The following is a 27,163-nucleotide window of genomic DNA, read 5'->3' on the forward strand; positions in this document are numbered from 1 at the left end:
TCACTTATTGCCTTTGCTGGGGTGCCCATCAAAAGTGACGTGGGGCTTTGTCTCATCCCCACACCTAGAAAACCATGCAGTGATTCGGGTGGTTTTGCATCTGACACAAGAAGCAATTATTTCAACTGTTAAATGTACTACAAAAGGGAAGGGATGCCATCCAGAGGGACCTTGACACGCTTGTGAGGTGGGCTGATGCCAACCTTATCAAGTTCAACCAGTTCAACCAAGTTCAGAAAGCCAACTGTATCCTGGGCTGCATCAAAAGGAGCGTGACCAGCAGGGCGAAGGAGGTGATCCTGCCCCTCTACTCTGCTCTTGTGAGACCTCACCTGGAGCATTGTGTGCAGTTCTGGTGTCCTCAACATAAAAAGGACATGGAACTGTTGGAACAAGTCCAGAGGAGGCCACGAGGATGATCAGGGACTGGAGCACCTCCCGTATGAAGACAGGCTGAGGAAGTTGGGGCTGTTCAGCCTGGAGAAGAGAAGGCTGCGTGGAGACCTCATAGCAGCCTTCCAGTACCTGAAGGGAGCCTATAGGGATGCTGGGGAGGGACTCTTCGTCAGGGAGTGTAGTGACAGGACAAGGGGTAATGGGTTGAAACTTAAACAGGGGAAGTTTAAATTGGATATAAGGAGGAAATTCTTTCCTGTTAGGGTGGTGAGACACTGGAATGGGTTGCCCAGGGAGGTTGTGAGTGCTCCATCCCTGGCAGTGTTCAAGGCCAGGTTGGATGAAGCCTTGTGTGGGATGGTTTAGTGTGAGGTGTCCCTGCCCATGGCAGGGGGGTTGGAACTGGATGATCTTGAGGTCTTTTCCAACCCTAACTATTCTATGATTCTATGATTCTAAGATTATGTTTCTTTTTTGGAAATGAGTAGCTGTTTGCTGTGCACTTTCGGCTCTGGAAATTTGGTGTCTGTGACAAACCTGTTCCAGGTATTACAGGGATTTTGCCGTGCAGTAACGATGGCAGGCCATCCCATGCATTTCTTCTATGTGCTGAGATCCCTTTGTGGAGAAGGCTGTCCAGAAGGGCAACAGTTCGCAGCTCAGCAGTAGAGAGAAAATGTGAAGTGCTCATGCATTTGTTAGGAGAGTCCCTTTGTAATTATTTTGGTTTTCAGCACTGATTCTGCAGCTCAGTCATGTCTCTTGGAGTTGCATAGGATGCTGGGTGTGAACAAATGCAGAATTAGTCTATTTGGGCTGTTTATGGATTCTCTTTGGCCACAGAATGGTCTAATTCAGCTTGAAATGCTTTGATGAAAAATGTTGACCGTTTAATGATTTTTTGAATTGGCCTTGGATGTCATTTACTGTCTACACCCATACAGTGGGTGACCTGAAGACTGCAATATTTCACAAACAGTGTGTCCCACGGTATGGCAAGAACCATGTTTGCTGTAGGACTAACATGATACTATTTTTGCACTGTGAAACAGAGCTGCCACAGAGTCAGCTTTGGGCATGGCATGTACAAGTTCTTCCTTGGCTCCTCAGTCTGGTTATTCAAATTTCCATCTGTTTCTCCTGTAATTCATTTCTTCATGAGATTGGCACTATCTTTGCATCTCAGAGGGACTTTACTGAATCTCTCATCACCCTCAGCCAGAGCAGCATCACAATACTGTTGACTCATAGAACTTGAACAAAATTGTGCTACCTTCCATAAAATCTTTCCTTTTCTGGGAAGATCCCAGAGTCTGATATGGGCAGTGTTTGCTTTCCTTCTGGGGTCTTCCAGTTTCAGTAATTAGTGTGGAAAACTAAAAGGTGTTTAGAACTAGTTTGGCATAGTCATTAACATCTTAATTCTACCATATGTTTTATCCATCAGGGTAAACTTAGATTTTATGGTCATTGCATGTGACAGTAGGCAATCAAGTCAGGACTTTGGATGGGAAAATACAGTATCTGTTTTAAATTCACACAAGATAGGCCAGTAGTTGGAAAAGCTAATAGGGATTTATTTGTGCTAAATTCTACTAGGCTATAATTAGGATGAAAATCCCATTATTCTCTAGGAAAAAATGACTCTGTCACAGAACATTACTGGGTCTGTCTCTAAGCTTGAATTCCAATAAGTTTTCAGTGGAGACATTTTGGTATGTGACAACTGAAAATTAAACACTTTGTCTTTGTTATGTTTCTGTTTTATTATCTGTGTGCTGATGACATTTCAAATAGGTCCCTTAGGGAACTCTCATACTTAGAAAGCGACTCCTCATATAAATATCTGTTCAAGCTAAATATAAGAAGTAAGTATTAAGTGTACATGTTTTACTGATTTCTGTGTCCTATCAATACAACCTGATCTTTACCCAGGAAAGTGAAATCACTAAGGCTAATAACAATTTCAGAGTACTTGGTTGTATATATTCTTTGGTGCAATAGATGAATGTCAAAGAAAGCATAACCTCTTTCTAATAAATTCTAGTTACAAAAAAGGCTTATTAAGAAGTCAAATTTGTGGAAATGCACTATGCATAAATGCTATACTGAAAAGTATGTTCATGTGTGTTAAAAACCACATCCCTTATTCTCATATGAAAGGGTCTTTCTTTTTCCTTCATTGCGTACATGCGTCACCCTGTACTTTGTTGGTTCAGCTTCTGCGTCTCCAGCTCCTCGTTGTGGCTCTTGGCACTTTCCATTTCTTTAGCTGACAGCCACAAGCTGTGACTAACATCTTCATAGATGATCTGGATGATGGGATGGAGCGTATCTTCAGCAAGTCTGCATGCGACACAGAACTTGAAGGAGTGGCTGATACTCTGCCATACAGAGGGACCTTGACAGCCTGGAGAAATGGTCTGACAGGAACCTCATGCAGTTCAACAAGGAGAAGGGCAAAGTTCTGCATCAGGGGAGGAACAACTCCAGCCAGGAATATCTGTTTGGGCCACCGAGCTGCAAAGCAGCTTTGCAGAAAAGGGCCTGGGTGTTCTGGTGAGCACCAAGGTGAACAATAGCCAGCAGTATGTCCTTGCAGCAAAGAAGGCAAATGGTGTCCTGGGCTATGTTAGGCTCTGTTGCTGGCAGGTCAAGGTGATCCTTCCCCTCTGCTCAGCACTGGTAAGACCAAACCTGGAGTACAGTGTCCAGGTTGCCCAGGGAGGTTGTGGTGCTCCCTCCTTGGAGATACTCAAAAGCCATATGGACGTGGTCCTGGGCAACCAGCTCTAGGTTGCCCTGCTTTTGTGACAAGGTCATCTTTCTAGCTGATCAAGGGAAGGCCAGTAAATGTGGTGGGTTTGGATTTTAGCAAACCTTTTTATACTGTCACAGTATCCTTCTGGGTAAAATGTCCATCATGCAGCTAGACAAGTCCATAATACGTTTGTTGACCAATTGCCTTACAGGTCCCACTCAGAGAGTTATAGTAAATGGAGTCCCATCAGGCTGGCAGCCACTCACCTGTAGGGTTCCCCAGGGCTCAATTTTAGGGCCAGTGCTCTTTAATGTTTCTATAAATAATCTGGGCACAGGAACTGACTGTACATTAAGTAAGTTTGCCCATTATACTAAACTAGGAGGAGCTGTGGACTCCCAAGAGGGTATAGAGAGGCCTTACAGACAGATCTGGTCAGGCTAGAGAGCTGGGCAACCACTGACTGTATGACATTTAATGAGAGCAAGTTCCTGATTCTGTACCTGGGACAGGGCAGTCCTGGTTATACAGGCGCACTGGTGGATAAGAGGCTGGAAAGCAGACCCATGGAAAGAGCTCTGGCAATCCAGGTTGATCATAAATTGAGTACAAGTCAACAGTATGCCCTGGCAAGCCCAAAGGCCCAATTGTGTCCTCAGGTGCATCAAGCACAGCACAGCAAGCAGGGCAGTGACCGTCCCTCTCTACAATGCAGCAGTGTGGCCCCCACCTCGAGTCCTGTGTGCAGTTCTGGGCACCTCAACAGGAGGAGGACATCAGACTATTAGAGTGTGTCCAGAGGAGGGTGACCAAGGTGGTGAAAGGTCTTGAAGGCAAGGCTTAAGAGGAACAGCTGAGGTCACTTGACTTAGAGAAAGAAAGCTGAGGGGGGCCCTTCCTCATGGGAGGGAGATGCTGATCTTCTCTTTCTGGTGACCAGTGATAGGAAATGGCATGAAGCTATGTCAGGGGAAGTTCTGGTTGGACATTAAGGGAAAGGGTCTTCACTGCGAGGGTGGTCAGTCCCTGGAACAGGCAGTGGTCACAGCACCAAGCCTGTCAGAGTTCAAGAAGCATCTGCACGATGCTCTTTGTCATATGGTTTAGTTTTAGCTAATCCCATGAGGAGCAAGGACTTGGACTCACTGATCCTTATGGGTCCCTTCTAACTTGAAATACTCTGTGAAGAAATATTTCTGTCAAAATCTGACTTCTGTTCTGAGCTCTGGAGTGATTATTAGAAGAAAAAAGCGTTCATATGGCTTGAGCCCCTTCAGAGTGCCATCTCTGTCATCTTTGCCTGCCTGGAAGATTTTTGTAGCCCTCAACTGTGCTTAGAAATAAATCAGTAAAGAAATTGCCTCTCAATTAGACCTGCACAGAGCATTAGAAAATTCCTATGGATACAACTGGGGAAGTCATGAGGCACAGATATGTTCAGGGTTCAAATATACCAGTATATTATACACCTTGGAGATACTGGTTTATGGCAGAACGAGTAAAACCCTGGGGGTGGATGTACTGGTGCTCTGCTGAAGATGACTAAAAAATTGCCTTATTGTTTTGGGTCTGTCTTTTCAGGTAGAACAACCTATATAAATTCTTATCCCGATATTTGCTGAATGCCTGAAAAGGGAATTAGCCCTGAAACCTGAACTTTCACCACGATATTGTCTGTGCTAGAAACTGGTGCTATGCTGTCCTTGTGGTAGCCTTAACCCAATGGAAAAAAACCCAACATTATCCATTTAATTTTAAGAAGGGCAAATGCAAGCTGCCAGCTTCAAAGCTCCCTACTTTGATTGCTACACACATGGGGCGATTTGAAATCTACACATGAGAAGCTAATTGAAAGACAGAAGCCCTATTGTGTTCCCGGTCTGGCTTTAGCACTTTGGGTTTAACATTAAACATTTGCAGATTGTCTGGAAAATTCGGCATCTGCAAAAAGCACAGTAGTTACAACATGAATTCAGGTGTGGTTTGCAGGTTTTGAAGTCTGGCACGCAGTCAGCAGCTGGTGTGGGCCTTGGTTTCAGAGATGTCTTTGGTCCAGCTTTTTTCTAGATGAAAAGACAGGAAAATTCATAGAAATGTAAAATGAGTATGGGTCAGAACAAAGCGTAGGGGCAAAGTGAACCATGGGAGCTCCTGCCTTGAGATGAGTAGGCAGTTGGTAGTGGTGAGACCCGTATTAGCAGCAATATAGAAATGTGGTGGGACAGGATCATGGGAAACAGTGGCTAGAGCAAGATGTTTCCCTGTTTTAAAGCATGACTGGATAGCGAATTGGAAAGCGATCAGGAGGGAAGAATGTGGCAGCAGTGAAGAAAGGGACACGAGAGTACGCAAAGACAATGACATCAGTGGAACAAAGTAAGGCACTGCCCTTGGATCCCCAAGGGCTTCAAATAAGAGAGTGAAACCTCCCTGCCAATGTGTGGAGCTGGTACCCACATTGTTTCCTGAGCTGCGAGGCTGGGAGAGAGCGGAGGTGACTTGGCAATGCTCTACCTCTCATGGTTTGTTTCTCAAGCTGCCTTTGGAGCTCAGTACGCTTTGGTGTGTCAGATTTGTGCATGGGAATCCTTAACCACAGACACGGGTAAGTGAGCTGAAAAAGATCTCTCAGCCTGCCCAAGGAGTGCTGCTTTTCTGTCTGTGATTTGGAAAGGTGGAAAGCTTTGGGTTGATCAGCGTGTGCCTGGGACCTGGGAGAAACTCCGGAGCTTTCCAGCTGCAGGCGCCTGATGTGCTTTTTCAACCTGGTAGTTTCTCAGGAGTTTCAATTTTAAGGTCAAATGTTCCAAGGTCTCCAAGTGTCTTAGGAGCTTTTAAGCTAAAATACTTTGACAGTGTTTGATGACAAAAATGCCCTTCTTTGAGCTGAAGGTGGCACTAAATGATGTTGTGAGGCCCCTTTCGACCTGGCTCGTCCTGGGAGTTTAGGAAGTGTTTCAAAGAAGGTTAACCACATGAAATATCAATTAAAATGGAAAAGAAGCAGCTCTAAAAGCTTCTGGTTGCAGCAATGACTGGTTTGGCTATATATGGCTATCATAACATATTAATAATAATGTAAAAATGCTATTTTCTACTTTTCAATACAGTCGTTAAAATAGAGGAGTCCAGTCCATGTAATACTTCACATTCAAGACCTAGAGGCAACATCATATGAAGGAAATCTATCAATTTGAATCTACTGATGTGATAAAATTACTAGTTAACATTAAACCAAATACCACCTTCTTTCTATGCCTGTACTTCAAGTTTTTGTCACCTGCAGGGAAAAATCAGATAGGGAGTTTGTGCCCTTGAGCAGCAGGTGCCTGAATGATTTTACAAATACTTAAAACAGCTCAAGGTTAAAGAACTTCTCTTCGTGTAAGAGAGAACTGTAAGAAATGAAAGGAAAATCAAAACCAACAAGACCCTTCAAGCCCAAACAATGACCTCTGATTAATCCACATAGTTTCCTTACTACCATTAATGTTTTGCATCTCTTTTGACAGTATTAAGAGCTTCAAACTGTATGTGAATTATTTAACTTGGGGAATGGCCATAAGAACCTTGCAAATGAATGCATTGAGGAGGAGTGTGGAAGTGATAAACCATTCTAATTCAACAATGTTTTCTGAACAGCCACCTACCTTGGAAGATTTCCTGATCTCTGCCTCTTTCCTGCTGACTTTCTGGGATCTTTTAGTTAAATCTTCAAAGAGAACAGCACAAAATAACATTACATCAATTTTACAATTTGAGACACTTAATACTATTTTTGTGCAAAAGGAAGCAGGTAACTTGCATTTCCACCTCATCACAGCATGTTTTGCAGTGGGGACATTCATCTCTAGGAGCCATCCTCACTCAGACGTAGAACCATAGAATCATAGAATAGTTAGGGTTGGAAAGGACCTCAAGATCATCCAGTTCCAACCCCCCTGCCATGGGCAGGGACACCTCACACTAAACCATCCCACACAAGGCTTCATCCAACCTGGCCTTGAACACCGCCAGTGATGGAGCACTCACAGCCTCCCTGGGCAACCCATTCCAGTGCCTCACCACCCTAACAGGAAAGAATTTCCTCCTTAGATCCAATCTAAACTTCCCCTGTTTAAGTTTTAACCCATTACCCCTTGTCCTGTCACTACACTCCCTGACGAAGAGTCCCTCCCCAGCATCCCTATAGGCCCCCTTCAGGTACTGGAAGGCTGCTCTGAGGTCTCCACGCAGCCTTCTCTTCTCCAGGTGAACAGCCCCAGTGTCCTCAGCCTGTCTCCATACAGGAGGTGTTCCAGCCCCTGATCATCCCTCATGACCCTCCTCTGGACTTGTTCCAGCAGTTCCATGTCCTTTTTATGTTGAGGACACCAGAACTGCACACAATACTCCAGGTGAGGTCTCACAAGAGCAGAGTAGAGGGGCAGGATCACCTCCTTCGACCTGCTGGTCACGCTCCTTTTGATGCAGCCCAGGATACGGTTGGTCCTTTCCAACCCTAACTATTCTATTATTCTATGATGTTAGTTGATGCAAAACCCATTCTTGCCTTTCAAGTTGTGATTCAGCTCCAGCCATGTGTTCTACTGAATTTGAGCCAGACGCATCATCTTTTGATACCATGAGCCCTGTGATTGATTGACAGGTGTGTGAACAGCTGATTGCAAATGAGTTTTGCTACTCAAATATGGCTACAGCAAGATTTAAAACCTGAGGTGTAACTTCAGTCTCTGCTTTGTGGCTAACCAGAAGGAATGGTGCTTGGTGTAAGATGTCACTGAGATAGAAAGCTCTATCCAAAATGTTTAAATCAAGCTGACAAGAAGTTTTTTCTGTTAGCTTATACAGAAATCAGTTATGTCTATCAGAAAATAAATCATAACATGAATTACAAAGAAACTGACAGTATGAGGAAGGAAGTGGATGCTGTGGTGATTTAAGTACTCTCAATATTTGCTTTAAATTAATTGTTTCTGTGGTGGTGAGAACAGCTTGTCAGCCTTTTGCTGTGAAACTTCTGTTTCAATAAATATTACCACATGTGGCTCCGTCCTTCCTCCCGAGTGTTGCATGGGTTTGCTGTGGCTGTAGGCAGATGGAGCAGCAGCAGAGCTGGAGGAGCCACCTCTGCCCTTGCCCTTCCCACTTCTGCCTGGCTGCTTTTTCCAGCTGTTTTCCCTGTTTGCATTAGTTTCTCCCATTTTGACTTGTTTCCATCCTCTGAAGGACTGTGTCCAAGGCAGTCTCTCTCTGTCTAGCAACTCTTCTTACTCATGTCATTTGCCAGCACTGTGAAGGACACAGCTGCATTTCTTCATCCAGCTGCTGCGTAATGCACAGAGCCCAGCAAATGTGCATTCATTTGTCTCTACTTATGCCTCACAGTTCTGAACAGGTTGCTCACACTGGCGCAGGTTGCCCAAGGAAGTTGTGAGTGCTCCATCCCTGGCAGTGCCCAAGGCCAGGTTGTACAGAGCCTTGGGTGAGATGGTTTAGTGTGAGGTGTCCCTGCCCATGGCAGGGGGTTGGAACTGGATGATCCTAAGGTCCTTTCCAACCCAAACCATCCTGTGATTCTATGATTCTATACAAGGATTGAGTCAGGGGATGCTATTCCCAGCTCACTTCAGTGAAAATGATGGAATCTGCTGCCATCCCCCTGCTCTCAGCAGGGCTAGAAGGTCCCTTGGTCTCGGAACCTGAACCCCAAAACAGTGTCAGCCCGTGTCCTTTCTCCTGCACCTTCTTTCTCCACCCACTTTCAAATGCCCTTCAAATGCCATGTGTTAATGAATTCTTTTGATTAATTTATAATTAATCAAATCATAGTTCAATTAGTTAATAAGTGATAAAGGTAATGTGGCTACACATCACAACCCAGAAATAGCATGTGCCATTTTAGCTCCAAAATAAACGATTTGAAAACTTAGGTCAGATTTCTTTGAATGAGGAAAAAAGAGGAATGGTGTGTCTCAGTTTTCTCACTTTGTGATTTTTCCACTCTTCTTTGGTTGTGGACAGTGAAGGGTCAGGCTGGCCTCTCATCTTTGAACAAGTGGGCTGCAGAAAGGCCTTGGGATACCTCTGGAAATGCCTTGTGCCTCAAGAAAGCGAGCGCAGTCTTGGCCAATGGAGTTACAGTGGGGTTTGCATCTGTGTTTTCTGTTTTGGGATAATGAGCCAAGACAGCCTACGAAAGAGGTGAGTCTTATGCCAAGATCTATTCTTTTGAATTATTCTTGTTTTCAGTGTCAAATGTTCATTCCGTTTGTATGCACGTAGGAGGAGAATGAGGGTTCAAGGACAGGCACGTTTTTGTGAGAAGGTAGAAATCAGCTGATGTGAATGTATTTTGTCTCTCAGAATTTAACTGGAATAAAAAAGTTATTGGAAGTGTCAGAGTGAAGGCTGTTAGGGTCATAAGGACCATGAAATGGTGTGGCCTGAGAGGCCTCTCAGCACAGGCTTTAATAAACATGCAGCTGAACAACCTGGAGTTAACTCAGGATTGAGAGGCTCGGGTTTCCTTGGAAATGCATATGTGGGGTAACAGTTTCTCCTGAAAGAAACATTGTCCTGAGGAAGAGTACAGAGGAAATACAGGAAACAAGGTAAGAAACCAACCTTCTTTTGGTAGAAGTCCTAAAAGCCTGTAGGAAGGATAAAAGAAGCTTTATTTTTTGAATTATTGAAGTGTTGGTACCATATGAATGATCTGCAACTGATTATCCACAAATACCTGTTTCTTGAAAGAAAGAAGTGGGCTTAGATTACACAGAGGTATTTAGAACAGAACCTAGAAAGGAATGTTGTGAAGTTAGTTAAGGATTGCCCTAATACAGTTCTTGCCTAAGAGGCTGATGGTCACCTGCCAGTAATGACAGGGACATAGCTGGTCCTATCATAGATAAATAGAAGACCTCTGGCTCTCCCTTGGGGTGCTGTTTTCTTCCCCTGGTTGAAGATCCCTTGTCCCACAGGCAAACTGAGGTTATCGGAGACCTGCTGATTTCTCTGCCACAAGAGCAGAACCTAAAAACCCCACGTTATGTTAACTTTTTCTACTTGCACTAAACTGTCAAAGGAAGATTAATGCCTGTATTAACAGAAAAACACTGCAACGCACAAGACTCGCAGTCTGGGATGCTGTGGCTGCATTGGCATTGCAGTTCTGCATGCTGCCAAGGCAGCTGTATGAAACCGCAGCGTTGCAGGAAGCTGTCAATCCCAGCTGACAACTGTATTTTCTGCAAATCTTGTTGCTTTGGCAGTGAATGGCAGATTTCACTCACCTGTTATGGAGATGGGTGGGAGATCGGAGAAATTCATCTTCTTGTTTCTTGACAGGCTGCATTCTGTCTTCTCTTCAATTACCATGTGATGATCGGCAGCTCTGAACAAACTGTAGCAGAGCAATAGGCTTAGGAAGAGGTTCTTCCTTTCCATCACAGGGAGGAAAAATTCCATTGTCATGAAAACCAAAGCTGGTCAAAACCTGCATGTAAGAGAGACACAAGGAGAGGAATCTCAGCAAAGGTGTTCCACCGTGTTGTGCGGGTTCAACAACCCGCTTTTAACAGTTCTTTTGTTTCCAGCACTTTGCCTCTAATACCACAATAGCTAACTTTGCTGTGATCTAGTGGAAAGATGCTATCTCAAATATACCTCCCTTGGGTGCTTTTTTCTTGTTTTCCAAGTATTCTTTTCCCAAAATATTTGTTTTCCGAAGAGCTCTTAGTTCTCCGCACGGAGTTTCATGCTGTTTTTTATTGTAGGAACCAGGGGGGAGGAACTTCTACCAGTTTTGACCAGCTCAATGACATAAATAAGATTGTTCCCAGAAAGTCTTTTTTACAAAACCCAGACAATCAATAATTTAAAACCCCCACAAATTCGTTTTCTCCATTTAGAACTAAGTGATTAAGAAATAGCTTGTTCTATTATACCCTTAGGTGGCTGCTCTGATCCCATAGTAAATCATAGTCATAACTCAAGCAAATTACAAAAGGCCCAGTGCTGTAAAGCCTTATGGGCCTTAAGGTTTAGTATGTACTTAATAAATTTTAAGATGTAACGAAGTCTGTGGGATTTGAACATACTTATGGAGAGACCTGAGCTTTGCAGGGTGTGGCTATGGCAGAAGAAGGCCGCTGGCCTTGGCCAACCTGTGTGTGACACAGTGTAGGCATACAGGGCACACAGAGTGTATCACCCTTGTCTCCTTTTCCTGTAGGTTCATCGTGCTGCTGACGTTTGAAGTTGATTTTTATTTCCATGTGCATTAGTGCTGTGCTGAGGCGGAGTTATGGGAATCTGCCCCCAGAGGCGCTGCCAGCCTCCAGATTTATGGGTAACTTTTCATAGAACCGCAGACTGGTTTGTGTTGGAAGGGACCTTAAAGCTCACCCAGCTCCAACCCCTGCCACGGGCAGGGACCCCTTCCACTGGAGCAGCTTGCTCCAAGCCCCTGTGTCCAACCTGGCCTTGAGCACTGCCAGGGATGAGGCAGCCACAGCTTCTCTGGGCACCCTGTGCCAGCGCCTCAGCACCCTCACAGGGAAGAGCTTCTGCCTAAGAGCTCAGCTCAGCCTCACCTCGGGCAGGTTCAAGCCATTCCCCTTGGCCTGTCCCTACAGGCCCTTGTCCCAAGCCCCTCTCCAGGTTTCCTGCAGCCCCTTCAGGCACTGGAGCTGCTCTCAGGTCTCCCCTTCAGGAGCCTTCTCTTCTCCAGGCTGCCCCAGCCCAGCTCTCTCAGCCTGGCTCCAGAGCAGAGCTGCTCCAGCCCTCGCAGCAGCTCCGTGGCCTCCTCTGGCCTCACTCCAGCAGCTCCACGTCTCTCTTGTGCTGCTGCCCCAGAGCTGGATCAGGGCTGCAGGGGGGGTCTCCCCAGAGCACCGCAGAGGGGCAGGATCCCCTCCCTGAGCTGCTGACCACGCTCTGGGGGTGCAGCCCAGCACATGGGGGGGTTCTGGGCTCATAAACTGAATCTGTGTTACATTTGCTTTTACAGCCTTCTCTGACCCACTCTTCCTTGTGAGATGTAGTCCTCTAGTTCCAAATGCTTGGGCTCATTCCTCAAACAGTCTGTTCTACAGGCCATGCTCATGTAACAGATCACTGCTGGGTACGTCAATGCTGCTTTCATTGCTGTTATAGCTGTGCCATGAGGAAATCCACTCGGATGTTTTAGGACTCTGTTAGGATTTGCAGGGACACATGTACTGGATCCTTTGTGTTTTAGACATCTTTGTCATTTAGACATCTGCGTGAGCCACAACAAAAATAAATGTATCTTAGCTTGGAGTTTTACTCCAAAGGAGGAGGGATTAACTCATGAAGGTCTGAGTGCTGCTGTGTTTGTATTTCGAATGATACCCGGCTGGTGTTGTTCAAAGCTGGTATAAAGTTGAAACCCAAGCTGTCCCATAGTTGTGACTGTGGATTGACATCTCTTTCTTGTTATAGGAGCTGGGAGTATTGTTTAATTTGATCACAAATCACCTACTGGATGAGAGAGCACATCTCATTTAGGAGAAAAAATGCTATAAAGGAAAGGAACAAGTCCTGCCATGAAAATCTGTTGGGACGATTAAATTGTGGGGTTTTCCCCCCAGCTATGGCACATCTGTTTTCATTTTTAAGTCATCTGATCTTGTAAACTCTTATACAGATGTACAGCCTTCACCTGCGGTAGTTGCCTGTGTCTAATGGGAAGTGTGTGAAAATATTCGTTAGGTCAGGACCCCTGACCTGGTTTTATCTTTTCATTTGTATTGAGATACTTTTTTTATTGTTTTTCACTTGCCTTTCACATAAGATGCCCAGACCTGATTGGTGCTTTCTAGAGACTGTTCCAGCACATAGTTTTATATGTAGATAATCATTTTGGTCATAACCATAATCTTTCCGGTCATAATTAGAACTTCTATTTATGTAACCAATTGTACCAACCTGAGTATCGCTGGTGATGTTTGTATTCTAGGTATATGCTTAAAACTAAAAAAAACAAAAGAGCTGAATAATGGGCTTGTGTGCCCAAAAGCTTGTCTGTGCTTTCCAGGTATGTACCTGGTCAAAATACATCACTGCTTAAAACATATTATCTTGCTTAACATTTATGTATGCTTATTTTCACAGGATGGAGGCGTACATGGAAGGAAGGAATGTTCTGTGATGAAGGTGTACGGCAGGTACATCCCCCCCGGCCAAACCCCAGACAAAGACCTGGCAAAAGCCCACCAGAGCTTCTTCCCACAGAGAGAGGAAGTTGGGTCCTGAGCTAACAGGGGTACCTCACTGTATCTAACCACTGATCGCATTCAAGTAGGGTGCAAATGGAACCCCTTGGGCAGCCGTTTGGAGCTGCTCCTCCTCAGAGCAGTGGGTCTGCTGTTGGGGACTGTCCCCTTGGGTCGGGATGCCATCCAAGGGAACTCCTGGAGGCCGAGAGCCCTCCCTGGTTAGGTGAATGTGCACTTTGGATCACTGGCCATAAACTTCAAGAATCAGCAGAGTAGTGATGAATCCATGTGACATCCCGGATCTGTAGGTGATGTCAGTGGAGCTTTAACTGAGTTTGGCCTCAATTTATTGTTCTATAACAGGGTGCTGAGGCGCTGGCACAGGGTGCCCAGAGAAGCTGTGGCTGCCCCATCCCTGGCAGTGCTCAAGGCCAGGTTGGACACAGGGGCTTGGAGCAAGCTGCTCCAGTGGAAGGGGTCCCAGCCTCTGGCAGGTTGGAAGTGGATGAGCTTTAAGGTCCCTTCCAACTCAAACCAGTCTGGGATTCTATGCTGCAGATCATCAGAGATTGGAGTACCGTTTCCTACACCATTTCCTCTGTGCTTTGGCTTATTGTATTTAATCTGTAAATGAGGTATTTTAATACTTAGCCCCATTGATAGCTCTCGCAAGCATTTTTCCTGAATGCAATTCGGGAAAGTGACAGAGGATGTGAAAGAACTTTTTGTCTCTTTTTAAACTATTTTTTTGTGATGTCATATTTCACAGAATCACAGAATCACAGAATCCCAAGATATTTAAAGTCTCCATGTAGAAATATTGTTTCCCCAGAATCACATTGTACATTCAACACTTTTGAGAGGAACTGTATTTCCTGTCATAGCTGATTTCACCCGATTTGGAGATTTAGTCTCACACAACAACAGCGTGAACAGTTTGAGACAATCATACATGAAGTCTGCCATGAACACTGGCAGGGGACAAGTTTTCTTAGGAGGTCTGAAAACTTAGGACCAACTCATAAATAAATCAGCATCATTATAAATAGCTGAAAACAGCTGCTTAGAAAAGTAAAGTGTTAAATGATGTGAACAAAGAAGTATAAACTGTGTTAAACTACTCAGTAACTCGCTGACAAATCTTCACTTACCCTCTGCTGCTGTGCTCCTGTTTTCAAATGGATAGGATAGAAAAAGAAGGAAGGCAAGGAAAAGAGCGAAAACTAGTGGCTGCCTTGAAAGATGCTGAGATTTTAAGGTGGAGGGAGACTAAAGAAAGTTAGGAAGTTAAATGTGGAGGTTAATAGTATGACTGAGTCATTAGTTGTGAGTGATTATTTCATGGTCACTGAGAACTGGGCTATCCAATCTCAGTAGCAATCCCATCTCAGCCCTCAGGTTTCCTCAAAGAAATGGTGACAAAAAGGGAAATAGCATAGAATCATAGAATCGCAGAATAGTTAGGGTTGGAAAGGATCTTAAGCTCATCCAGTTTCACCCCCCTGCCATGGGCAGGGACACCTCACACTAAACCATCCCACCCAAGGCTCTGTCCAACCTGGCCTTGAACACTGCCAGGGATGGAGCAGGGATGGGATCTCTGCTGCTGAGAAATGCTCAGTTAACTTCTATAGTATAAGTGCAAGGGAATGTATAGAAAAACAATTGACTGCAGCAGATATTTTAGCATGCTATCTTGACAACTGTTGAGGGAAGCTATCAGGAAACTAAAGGTCTAATCATTCCTTAACTAGTGTTAAACATAAAAGGTTACTTAATCTACCACTTCAGCAGAGAAATCTTCATCTATGATTAAAGGACTTACTGAAATTTCTAAAGTAAAGAAAAAAAAACCATCGTCAGCAGTGACTGAAAGAAACTATGAGAGTATGAGTACTTGGGAAGCAAGTTGTCTGCCATTCTGAAGGAGCGTGATTACTTGTGATTTTGAGAGAATAAAATCACTTCTAGATTGCTTTTTGCTCCAGACAAGTTTCACACACATCCTTAAGACTTTTCGCACATTACACGGCTAAATATCTACAAGGACCACCAGAAGAGTCAGAGATCAGCTCTGGTTCACAGCTCTCTAGTGAGTAATGACAGCCTCAGACTTGATGGTCCTTTAGCAATGGGGGTTGCTATTGCTGGCGCTGGGTAGCTGTTATCCCCACAATCAGCACCTGTTCACCTCTTTGTAGGTCCAAGGCTAGGTAGACCTCTGTTATTCAAAAGTAAAGACCTTCTCCTTACTTTCCACATAGAAATTAAATTTATTTGTAATTTGCAGCCTGAATTTATTCATTTCCACTATAAGTGTACGGGCTTTGGGGCAACATTATCCTGCAGTACTGAATTATCTGCTCTTCCTTTCTTGATCAGCTGTCGGAGAAAACCTCCTTGCAGATAACTTTCTCGGCTACTGCCAGCCCTACTTTTATCAGCATATCTCTGCAGGGTTTGTTTTTCATTAGTTCAAACCACTTGCATTTATGATTACCACAGTATTTAAGTTCTGGAAGCCATGAGAGCAAGGTGAATTCCACTTACTGATGAGTTTTTACGTTGAATCAGGAATGCAGATTTACGTTTATGTGGATCCCTCGTACAGAACTACTAAAAATCATTGCACAAATGCATTTTACACAAACAATAACAGCCACTGCAGTTGTTCTGAACATAGTTACATATTTATAACAGTCAGTGTTCCTTGCTCCTTTTTAATTTCTTTTTTTGATTTACTTTTTCCCAGTATCTATTTTATGTTAATCCAGGGCCAGGGGAAATATCACTATTTGCTTGTCCGATTTATGTACTTTTTTCTGGGCATCTTCCATTCTAACCTAACACAGTCCCTCCTAAAACAACTGCCGCTGATTGTGGAAAACAGGTTCTATGCTTTAAGGATCTGTTCAGTCTGATTAACTTGTTCATTATTTCATGTTCTACCTTTGCATTTTGGTTTGCTAAAAAAGAAAGCAAAGCATGCAGCTGTGGTGCTTAGGTCTAAATACATCCTCAGTTTGGTTAAGAAATGATCCATGTGTTCTTTATGAAGATAGACACGGCTGTAGCTGAAGAGCAACCTTTTTCAGATTTCAAGCAAATTTAGGTCCAAGTCTCTTTTCTTTCAAGGGCGACAGTTGAGACTATTCTAATAGTTGTCCTCTAATACCCCTGCTTAGTGCTATCAGCTAACTTTCTCCTCTAGCCTATATATTTTCCCTTTTGCTTTCCAGAAATCTCCCTGGAGCTGCACTGCAGGACAAGGGCAGTGGTTACATGCCTTTGGCTCAGGGATTTCATCGATCTGCTCAAGCTGCTGCCAGACAAGTGCGTGTTCCTGCTGCCTGTGCGAGACCCTTGCTTGGGGTGATGGCAGGACACCAAGTTCCTCCTTGCTGTGACCAGGTCACCTAAAACCTCAGCTTTCGCTTTTCACAAAGTGGATTTAAATCCTTACTCACCTGTATAAAAAGGTTCAATCTTAACTTGTTTTTAAACAAAATATGACATGAATTTCTAGGATTAAAGTTTTCATGGGATGCCAGTGTGTTGCATCCAAATTTCTGCTTCTTTTCTCCTTTAAAATGAAAACAAAGCTATAAAATACTATTGACCAAAGTAAAATAGCAAGTGGCATTGAAGGCCTTCTCTCAGTTCCTTCTGATTCTCTTTGTTCTTTCTTCCATACTCCTATCTCTGGTCTTCTATGTAATTATTTTTTTTTTATTCCCAAGTATTCCTAGCACAATGGGCACTGTCTTTCCCCCAGTTTCTCCATACCAAAATCACAACCAGTTTACTTATATGAATTCTTGTGCCGAGATGGGTAGTGTTTGTTGTGGTACGTTAAGCTTCAGTGCAAATTTAAATCTAACACTTTTTTGATGTTATTGAACTCAGTTTGCCCTTTTTGCTCCCCTACGCCTTTTATTTCTATTTTCTGGTTCTACGTTTTCTTTAATTTTCAGTGATCACCTGCGCCCTGTTGCTTCTGACACAGAGCTTCCTTTAGGCAAATATCTCTTTCCTTTCTTTTTCCTTCGCACTCTTTTGTTGTTTCCCTACCTTGTTCTTATCATGTCCGGCTGGATAACCCCGAGGAATGAAGCAGTGGAACTGTATGAGATGCAACAGTGCAGAGGCCAAGTTCAAACACTTCAGCGTGAGAGAAAATGTTTCTGAAGTTAATGGCTTCTGCATTTCGAATGATAGAAGGGGAAGATCTGGCTGTATTGATCACAGCATGACTGAGGGGGCCAATATGATGCAGCTGTGAAAAAAAGCAAATCCAGTTCTAGGGTATATCAAGAAAGGTGTTTGTAACAGAAATACAAAAACATTTAATATTGTATGCAGACACTGGTCTTTAATTTAGAGCGTAGCATCCAATGTCGGTCATCCATGTGGAGTAAAAATGCATTTAAATTAGAATGAATGCCAGCAAAGAATAATGAAATCAGTACAAGATGTCATTACCTGAGATATAACAGTGTCTTCAATGCTACTGTCCTATACACCCAATCTTTTATACTGCACCTGACATAACTTAACATGGAAAGTGTTGTAGATCTCTGTTCCCCCATACATGCTGATGACAAATATGAGAATGTTTTATCTACACTTTGATAAGCATAAAAATAATTAGAAAAAAGGAATCTTGTTCTGTGCCTAGAAACACTGCTTTACTGATCAAATTCATTGCTTGCTCTCCTCTCTTCTATTGCTTATTCAGAGCCATCCCTAGCTGCTCAGGTATGGGCTTCTTTGTTCAGGATGGACAGGGCAGCAAGCAGAGGTTTGAATTACAGGAGAAAAGGTTGACAAAGACATAAGGAAAACCTTTCCAAGGCTCTGGATAGAGAAGCACTGGAATAGCTTACCTGGAGATAATTATGCAGTCTCCAAAGTCAGAGGTAGTTAGGAATGAATTAGACGTGTCTGTCAGTCTGCTATGCACTTCTCGTATTCAAAATTAACACAGATGAAAAAACCCAACAAACAAAACAAACCACAAAACCCCAAACAAAACTACATCCTCTTAAAAACTATAGAGTGTGATGGTGCACATAAGACAAAGGCTTGGGTCCTTGTCTCAGTTTTCCTACAGATGTTAGAGTAGACGCCACATAGAGTTTTCGAAACAAAAAATAGACTGTAATAATAGAAATACTTAGATACAATTAATGCCGGAAAAAAGTAACTGAATGATGGGGACTGTTGTTCTATCCAAGTGGAAAAGGCCCGGGGAATCAGTAATTTTTATGCCTGCTTGTCGTGATCAGTATGAATGGTGTGGTTCTTGGAAACTGTTTCCTGAATGCTCCCTGTAACAGCGCTGTTGTGCTTGCTACTGTATGATTACAATGGAGTTAGAAGTGACTATTGAACTAACGATTTAGAAGAGCTCTTAAGTAGCCAGAAACGCCCATGGTAGGACTGGATAAAGAATGTGCTGCTAAATATCTAGGAGTGAGCAAAGTTGTAAGGAAGCTACAGGCTTACAAAAGCAAACAAGACCATTGTGATCATACAATCTGACTTCTTCAATGACAGGCTATAGGCCCTACCTGGATTTCACTGCTTAATTCTTAACTAAACCAAGTGAGAAAGTGCCTGGTAATTTGTTACTCTAAATTTATCTTATTTCAATTTCTAGGAACTGAATTGTTCTAAACCTTCCTCTTCACTGTGGAAAATGTTTTTGTTTTCTTGATTTTTCCCCTCCTGAGAAGTGCTTAGATGAACTGGTTGCTTCCCAATAGTCTCCCATCTCAGGTGAACATGTTGAGCCCATACAATTACTAATTATAAAATACTTTTGTCCCAGTTCTCCAGTTATCCACATGGTTCTTCTGTTCAATTGTTTAAGTTTTCATTAGAAGCAGAGGTAGAGTTCCTTTAGCAACCTTGCTGATGACAAATAATCTCCCTAATCAACTCTAGTAATTTTTAATCATATTCTCTATTTTCTACTCCAGTTTTTTTTAGGATCTGAGTCAAGCCAATGCATATGAATGAATTTTAGTATGAGGTGTCCCTGCCCATAGCAGGGGGTTTGGAACTAGATGGTCTTGAGGTCCTTTCCAGCCCTAACTGTTCTATGATTCTATATATAATGGCCTTACTGTCCATGTAGTCATTTAAGTTATTGGCAATTATCTAGCTATTCTATGTCTTATTGAAAATCAGCTTCCCGCTCAGCTTCAGCATAACAGTTAGCACTGACTTTGTTATCCAGCCTTCCTTCAAAGCAGCAACTGATTTCACCAGTATGGGATGAAACCCATACTGGTGAAACTGGGAGTGGGGGGGTGGGATGCAGGGGGTGGGTGGACAGACAGACTGATTGATCAATCAATCAGTCCACAGGTTGCAGAAGGAATCCTGGATTCCTGCCTAAGGACTACAATGGGAAGGAGTGCTCCACTCTCTCTATGCTGAATGTACATCGCAGTTATGAGAAGCTTGCTGTTCATCAGGCAGCATGTTCAATGCTTTGTGGCAAGTTATTTTAGACCGGTTGAGTTAAAACAGCTTCACTACTTGTCTTCTGATTGACTGGTGGAGGGTAAAGTGTTTTTAATATCTGGTTTTGCCCCAACAGTGAATGGGTTTTTGATTTAATTTTTTTTAAACTTTTGCCTTTTCTGTGTTGTTATTTTTGGTTTAAGTTCAAGTCATATGCTACCGTGTAATAGATGCATTGTTAGGGGGGCTTATCTTCAGTGCACTCTACAGGGCCTGTTTAGAATTTAATCTGCCTCCTAGAGATTATCAGTTTGCTTCCTGTTTTTAATGAATTCTAGTGTTCTGGTTTATTTTTACTAATATCAACCTCATAATATTTTATTCAGGTTGTTTGAGGCTCAGGGACAGGACTCTCTGATTGTTTCAAAATGTACTCCTGCCTTTGTATTGAGATTTGAGGCACTTTATAAAGCATTCTTCAAGTGTTCTGGTATGTCTCTAATTTTTTGAATGTTTAAGTCTTTTTCTACCTCATCTGGGAGAAATATAAGTTATAATTCTTTCCAGGTCTATGCAACTGCATCTAGGAGAATAGACATATTCTCCGAAGATGGGAAACTGGCAAAGTGTCTATCTTTGAGGACTGTAGGAAAGAGGAAGCTCTGAAACTATTGTTGTTCCATGTTCATTTTTCAGAGAAAGAAATATACGAAATACTTCACCTCTTATTATGTTGTAAGAGCTTACATATTGTTTTGATTAAAGGACATTACTTTTTAGACACATCCATCTTCTCTTTTTCTCTACATGACTAGATATAGGCTTTACAGTCAGGGATATGGGAGATATCCTATTTGTATTGACTATAAACCCTGTATTGTCTTAGTTTTTGTTCTATTTGAATGTATAATTCAAGAACAATTTGACTTTTATGTTACAATCACCTAAGAGGTGAAGTTTGGGTTAATAGGGTATGAGTTATGAGATATTTGATCTGTGACTGGTGGAGGCTGATGGTGGATTAGCTTCAGCAACAACAATAACCCTTCTGGTGATGATGTCAATGTGATAAATAAGAGCAGTGGTTGATTTATATCTGATGGTAAGACCAAAATGAAATCTCTCTCTGGCTTTTCCTGCTGATTAATTTTGAGCCACTTACTTAAAGTCAGAGGACAGAGAGTTTCCCCAGTGAAGGTAATGGAACAGGAAGAAGTGCTGAGTTCTATATGGTACCTATTTGCAGTGGATGGAAAGCAAAATGAGTAATAGGCGATGCAGCTTTAGTTGAGAGTGGTTCCTACTGTGCAGTATATGCATAGAAGATGGGGTACAGCTATAGTGATCAGACTTGCTAATCAGTCCAGGATGTTATATCTGAGAGACTGTTGGGGCCTCAAGTGCACCAAAAGCCTCTTCCCCACTCTTGACTATTTGGCTGCCTGTGCTAGAGGCTAGCTTTGATATGGTGTAGCTGTAACAGGGAAGGGCTGGGAGATGCCTTCTCAGGGCTCCCTGCTTCCCTTGGATGCCACGGAGAAGGCAAGAATTACTCCTTGACTGCTGGCAGAAGGATCTGCAAAATTGAAACTTGAAGGGGCCCCAACATAAGGGCTAAATTTAAGAAAGAATGATAAACATCTTGTATTTGTTTTCCATGTGTAATGGATCTTCTAAATATCCTGCCCTTCTGCTTGCCTATATCCTTGAACTCGTAAACTAAGGGGTTCAGACCATGTTAATCTTTGTCTGGCAACAAACATAATTTCTGCCTGAAGGTACAACTTGGATATTGGTGACATATGTTGGCTTGCCATAGCTGAAAAAGTAATGAAGAGGGGGAGGAGGGACTGTTCTGTTATGGTCGCAGGTGGCTATGGGGGAAAAGGTGGTTTCTGGATATGCCTTCCACATCTGAGCGAGCTTGTGTTATCCTGATTGTGGCAATGGCAAATAATAACAGTTGGAGTCATTAAAGTTTGCAGTTACTTAATGCAAATTAAATTGTAGCACTTATGTGCCTTTTTTGAAATGAAGTAATAGAAAATAAGTTCAATTGCATTGTTCTTGTCCATGTGACAGAATAATGTGGCATTGGTGAATCAGACATTGTGTACCATATGGAAGAAAGACATTGGAACAGTCTTCGCTATCTACACAAGATCAATGAGAGATCTGGACTAGATCTGCAAAGCATTGAGTGGCACAGCTTTCTTCGTAGAAGAAGGGAAATCCATGTGTGGCCCATAAGTGGGAAGTAAGTATGAAGACCAATGTCTGGAAGATAGGTGTTAATTGATAAACTACCCATAGGAAAACAACAACCCAACTAAAAGTGAAAAAATTATAGACAAACATCTGAGTCAAAAAGTAATTTCAGGATGGGAAATACTCCTCTGGGAAGCAGTGACTTCAAAGGGTGGAAATGATCTCACAGTGTAACACTACTGTAAAAACTGTTAATGTAGTTCTGAAGTGAGAAAATTGGACCAACTTCAATAGGAGAGAGAATAAACATTTGAGATTGGTATAGCTGTCTCTGGAAGGTACTCCAAGAACACCAATAATTGAGTGGAAAGCATGGATAAACTGCAAAAATTATCAAAGGAATAGAAAAGTATGTCTAAAAAGAGCTCTCAAAGCTCAGTCTCTTTAATACCAAAGAGAAACTGTAGAGTGTCTCAGTTCCTGAACATACTTGGCGTGGTTGGAGCAAGGATGGGGTGACAGAAGGGTTTTCAAGCAACACAACAAGGTATAATGACATGAAGTCACCAGAAGTAGAAGCCAGGTCTAAAAAGCTTCTAAGATCTAAACTATTTAGGCTCACTAATAATTATGCTTTAGAACATCTATTCAAAGGTTGATAGTTTTCTACTATAGGAACTTAAAATCGAATTTTAACTCTTTTTTTCTTCTTTTTAAACTAAGAAATAAAAATTTTAAGCAGAATTGCTGGAAATTGTATCATTGTCCATGTCATGTGCTAACAAATGATTAAACTTTCAGTTTTATTTATGAATTTACAGGTCTCTGAATATTTGCCTAGAGTGTGGATGTTCACTTCGAAGAGATTGCTTTAGGGTTGTGGCACTATAGTTTTCCTACCAACTTAACCTACCTCTCTGCTTATTTATTTCAAAGCATGTTGCTACTTCTTTCTTTAATCTTGAGATTTCTGAAACCTCTTTAGCTCTAGGAAAATAAATTGTATTTACCTTGTGTCAGGCTTTGAGCCAGACCTACTGATGCAACCCATTCAAAATTTTGAGAAAGCATACACTGAAACAACAAACTTAGAAAGTCACCATGCAAGTGATAGAAAGCTCAGGGTGAATTCCTAAATAATATTTTTTATATAATATGCAGTAGTTGCAATGAACTTGTTTTTCATGCATTGAAAAAATTGCATGAATTCCCCTGAAAAGCAGAGTGTATCACTTTCAGCCCAACGTTGGTTCTCGGCCACTTTATATAAAAAACAGGATAGGTAATTGTTGTGGTTTAAGACATGACAGAGCAGAGCATCTCTCCCTGGCAGAGCATGAGACTGAGGAAGTTCTTGGTCGGAGTAAGCGTTACTTAGCAACAACTGAAAACATCGGTGTTATCAGCGTTGTTCCCAGGCTGAAAGTCAAAACCATAGCACTGCACCAGCTACTAAGAAAGAGAAAAATGACTGCTACTGCTGAACCCAGGACAATAATAATTATCTGTAGAATCTGCATGCTTTAGGTTCAGAAAGGTGTCTGTATGGTTTCTTTCTAACTTACGGTTTTAATATATCGCAGGAGTGAAATAGATCTGCTCCACGCAGAGCTTTGTTTAACTTCAGCGTATGTTACAACTGGTTGTTCACTGTGGGCCGTTGCAGATAGTTCCCCACAGTGGAATAGGGCACCTTTCTAATTTTTCTTTTAAGCAAATATATTCCCACCAATGAGAAACATGGGTGTCATTAGCAGCTGCAGCTTTCTCAGAGGCGCCTGTGAAAGAGCATACCTGCCACCATCAGCAGCTGGATACTGGACCCGCAGCTGCTCTGAGCACAGCTCCTTATTTCAGGGTTGCTTTACACCAGCACAGGCAATGCCTCAGTTATAGACACCTTTGAAAAGTGTCAAATCCACTTAAGAACATACTCCGCAGGAAGAACAGAAACAGGCTTATATGTGTGCGATAAGTTTAGGCATTTTTGATGGAGATACTTTTATTGACGGGATGAAAACTTCATAGTTTGCTGAATGGTTTAAATTATCATGTTGAACAGATTTGAAATGATTAATTAAATACTATAATTAACACAGTGTCTTCCTAAGTATTTGTAGGTGAGGATGCATCTCAATTTTTTTTTCATGGTATGAGCATAAAAATGCAGGCAGAAGCAAATGAAAAAGGTGCAGTGAGAGCACTGATCAGTGCTTCCTTCTACTGCGTTAGAACTCCAACACACTTATTTCTAATTAAATGAAATTTTAATCACCTGATCAAAGAAGAATGAAGAGTAATAGAGTGATTTGAAAAACAAATTTCATCAGCAAACAGGATAGAATAATTCAGTGCAGTTTTCCATTAAATTTGCCCCCCCCCTTTTTTTTAAGTAATGCTGTTAAAACTTTGACAATAAAGGTTATTTACATATACCACATGGGCATCCACACTTAGTTAACATGATGTTAACTAGCCTAGTAAAGGATTTTAGTGGGTCTTTACTCTGCAAAATACTGGGGGCTAATTTCTACGTGTAGCTCTATTTATGAGTCTGTTAATGTGTAACAGATTAAAGGGAAAACTAAAGATAAGACCCTATATCGAAGCTGGCAAAATCCCTTTTCAGTTTTCAGTGAATTGATATTTTTCCCTGGTTACCTTTCCTATCAGTGATCACTTATATATTTTTGCATTTAGAATGCTCATGAAAGCTTTCTGAGCCAGTTCAATGCATTAAAAATAATGACTCTGTAAACTGGCAGATAAAGAAGCACGACGTCGATATTTAGAAAGCCAAGCAGAGAGATGTTCTTTTCAAAAAACCAACAAACCCAACAAACAACCCCCCCCAACCCAACAAACAACCAAGATCAAACTGCAAAATCTCCCTGCCTGAAATCTAACAACCTCAAAAGACCTTTTTGAGAGAGGCTGTGACCAAAACTGCCCGAATGTAGAGCAGGGAGACTTCAAACCATCCAAATAAAATGTATGCAACTCTGAAGGGCAGGGGATGACTTCACAATCAAATAACATCTCTAAAGAGCCCTTACTGTTGCAATCAGAAGTGTTTCTGATATTAACAAGATGGTCCACACACTATGAAATAAACTGCAAAGCAACAAAGGCACGTTTAAACACAATTTTTACCACGTAGCTGAAGGTCAAAAGAAAAAGAGAGCTGAATAATACATGAGGGGAAACAAAGTAGGGAAAAATGTAGGAAACACCCCCCAACAGTAAGAAATGTACTCGTTTAGGAAAATAACAAATGTAAAAAAATTAACAATTGTTCATTTTCTAGTCACTGCAGTTACTGTGCCATTGATAGAAATGCAGTAGAAATACAGGTTGGAAGAGAAATGCTAGTATTGCCAATGGCCATCATAAATAATCCTTCATATTTTGTTAATTATTAAAAGGAACTGTTAATTGCTACACTTGCACAGAATTATGGAATATAATGAATAGTAATGGAGGATTAGACACTTGGATATGTTCAATTCTGTAGTGCAGAATTAGTTTTTTTGTGACAGGCTATAAAGAGAACTTAAAGGCAAATTAGAAAAAGAATTACAGTCTGAAGCTTGAAGAGAAATATTATCAGTCCCAAACCAAGTAAAATCCAAACCCTTAAAATCTTCAGGAGTTATAAAAGCTTTAAGAAAATAATTATTTTGTTTCAATATTATATAGTAATTGTTTACCTCACTTGAATGGGGTAAAAAGTAATTCAGCTATCCAACTGAAGCAGTGTAAAAATACAGCTTAGGAAATGTACTTTGTTAACATTAAAATCACACAATAAAAGAGCATATAGAGATAATACAACATTTAAAGTCATTTCAGGAAAAAGCTTTGACACAAGAAGACTAAATTAAAAAGCAAAATTTACAACAAAATCCTGAGAAGCCAGAAACATCAAATAGAATTAAAACAGTCAAAAGCATGGGCAATACTGAAAAAAGAAGTATTTGAAGTTGAACAGAAAATTGGAGTGAGTAAATTCAGGAGAGCATACAGCTAAAATACCAAAGTTATGAGAGTCCTAAAACTTTACTGTTTCTCAGACTACTGTGGGATATTTGCAGGAGTGATTTGAGCGTAATGAAGTCAAATATCTCCAGTGCCTTGTAGCAGTAAAACGCAATCTTTTTAAGTCCAAGCAACAAAGTGGAAGTTAAATGCCCTGTAGAAGAGTTTAAATGTTTTGGTCCTACCGAAACAGTAAGTTGTGGTCCTATTCATCAGGCCCTAACGAAAATCTATGCAGCTGGTCTCCCTTGTTCGGCTGATCTGTAGAGAATATAGGCAAAGCTTTTGGAGTAGTCCCATTTGAGTGCTGAGCAGCCTGCTTTTAAATATCACCTCCTCCCGAAAGCAATGCAGAAGCAATTACTAAATTTTAGCTGACAAAATTATAGCCGAGATGAACAGTCCATGCGTTTCTACTTGAATTCCTGCTCTTTCTCAGTGCTTTTTTTTTCTTTTTTTTTTTTCCCCCCTCTTTTACTGTTGCTCTGAAAAAGAAAAAAATCTTTTGGAAAGTTGACCTCCAGCCCCTCCTTTTTCTCCGCATGTGAGAACCACAGAACAGTCTTGATCCGAGAGTCTTCGGGCAGAGGCATTTTCAACTGATGGCAACTCATTTTTTTTTCTGTCACTCAGGTAGAAAAAGGAACATAATACAGAAAACCTGAAAAGACCTGCAGATAAAATCTGCTGTGCTCTTCAGTACTTGTTCAGGGCTCTTAACTGGAAGTTTTCTTCTCTGACAGTCTCGCTCTCTAGAAAGAGCATTATAAATATACAAGCAGCTCCTCAGCAGTTTCCTAAGCGTGAGAATAGCAATTTTCCTTTGGTGAACTCCACTCCACTGAAGGAGTCTTCTGGAGTAACTAAAAGTAAAAACATACAGGAGGAAAGGCTTTTTCCTCAAGCTTGATAACTGCATGTACTAAACCCAGGTAAGTTTATCAGAATGCAGACTCAATAAATCAAAACATGTCATCTCCCTTTATAATTTCATGGGTTTAATTATACGTTTCAATGATACATTAATATTTTTAGTTTGCTA

General features: G+C 41.8%; 1 protein-coding gene and 1 long non-coding RNA gene across 2 annotated transcripts; one reads left to right on the forward strand and one right to left on the reverse strand.

The window, feature by feature from the left end:
* Positions 1-2,137: 2,137 nt before the first annotated feature.
* Positions 2,138-10,653, reverse strand: ASIP (agouti signaling protein). The gene is made up of 3 exons (XM_065691630.1): positions 10,453-10,653; positions 6,808-6,869; positions 2,138-5,220 (listed from the first exon to the last, which is right to left on the reverse strand). The coding sequence occupies exons 1-3, from the start codon at positions 10,631-10,633 to the stop codon at positions 5,044-5,046; spliced, it is 420 nt and encodes a 139-aa protein (XP_065547702.1). The 5' UTR covers positions 10,634-10,653; the 3' UTR covers positions 2,138-5,043.
* LOC136020498 (uncharacterized) lies at positions 9,635-18,053 on the forward strand. The gene is made up of 3 exons (XR_010615350.1): positions 9,635-9,771; positions 13,298-13,350; positions 16,641-18,053. It is a non-coding gene; the product is annotated as an uncharacterized LOC136020498 (long non-coding RNA).
* Positions 18,054-27,163: the final 9,110 nt, after the last annotated feature.

This window comes from Lathamus discolor, chromosome 11 (genome assembly GCF_037157495.1).
Source record: "Lathamus discolor isolate bLatDis1 chromosome 11, bLatDis1.hap1, whole genome shotgun sequence".
In the NCBI taxonomy this organism is placed as follows: Eukaryota; Metazoa; Chordata; class Aves; order Psittaciformes; family Psittacidae; genus Lathamus; species Lathamus discolor.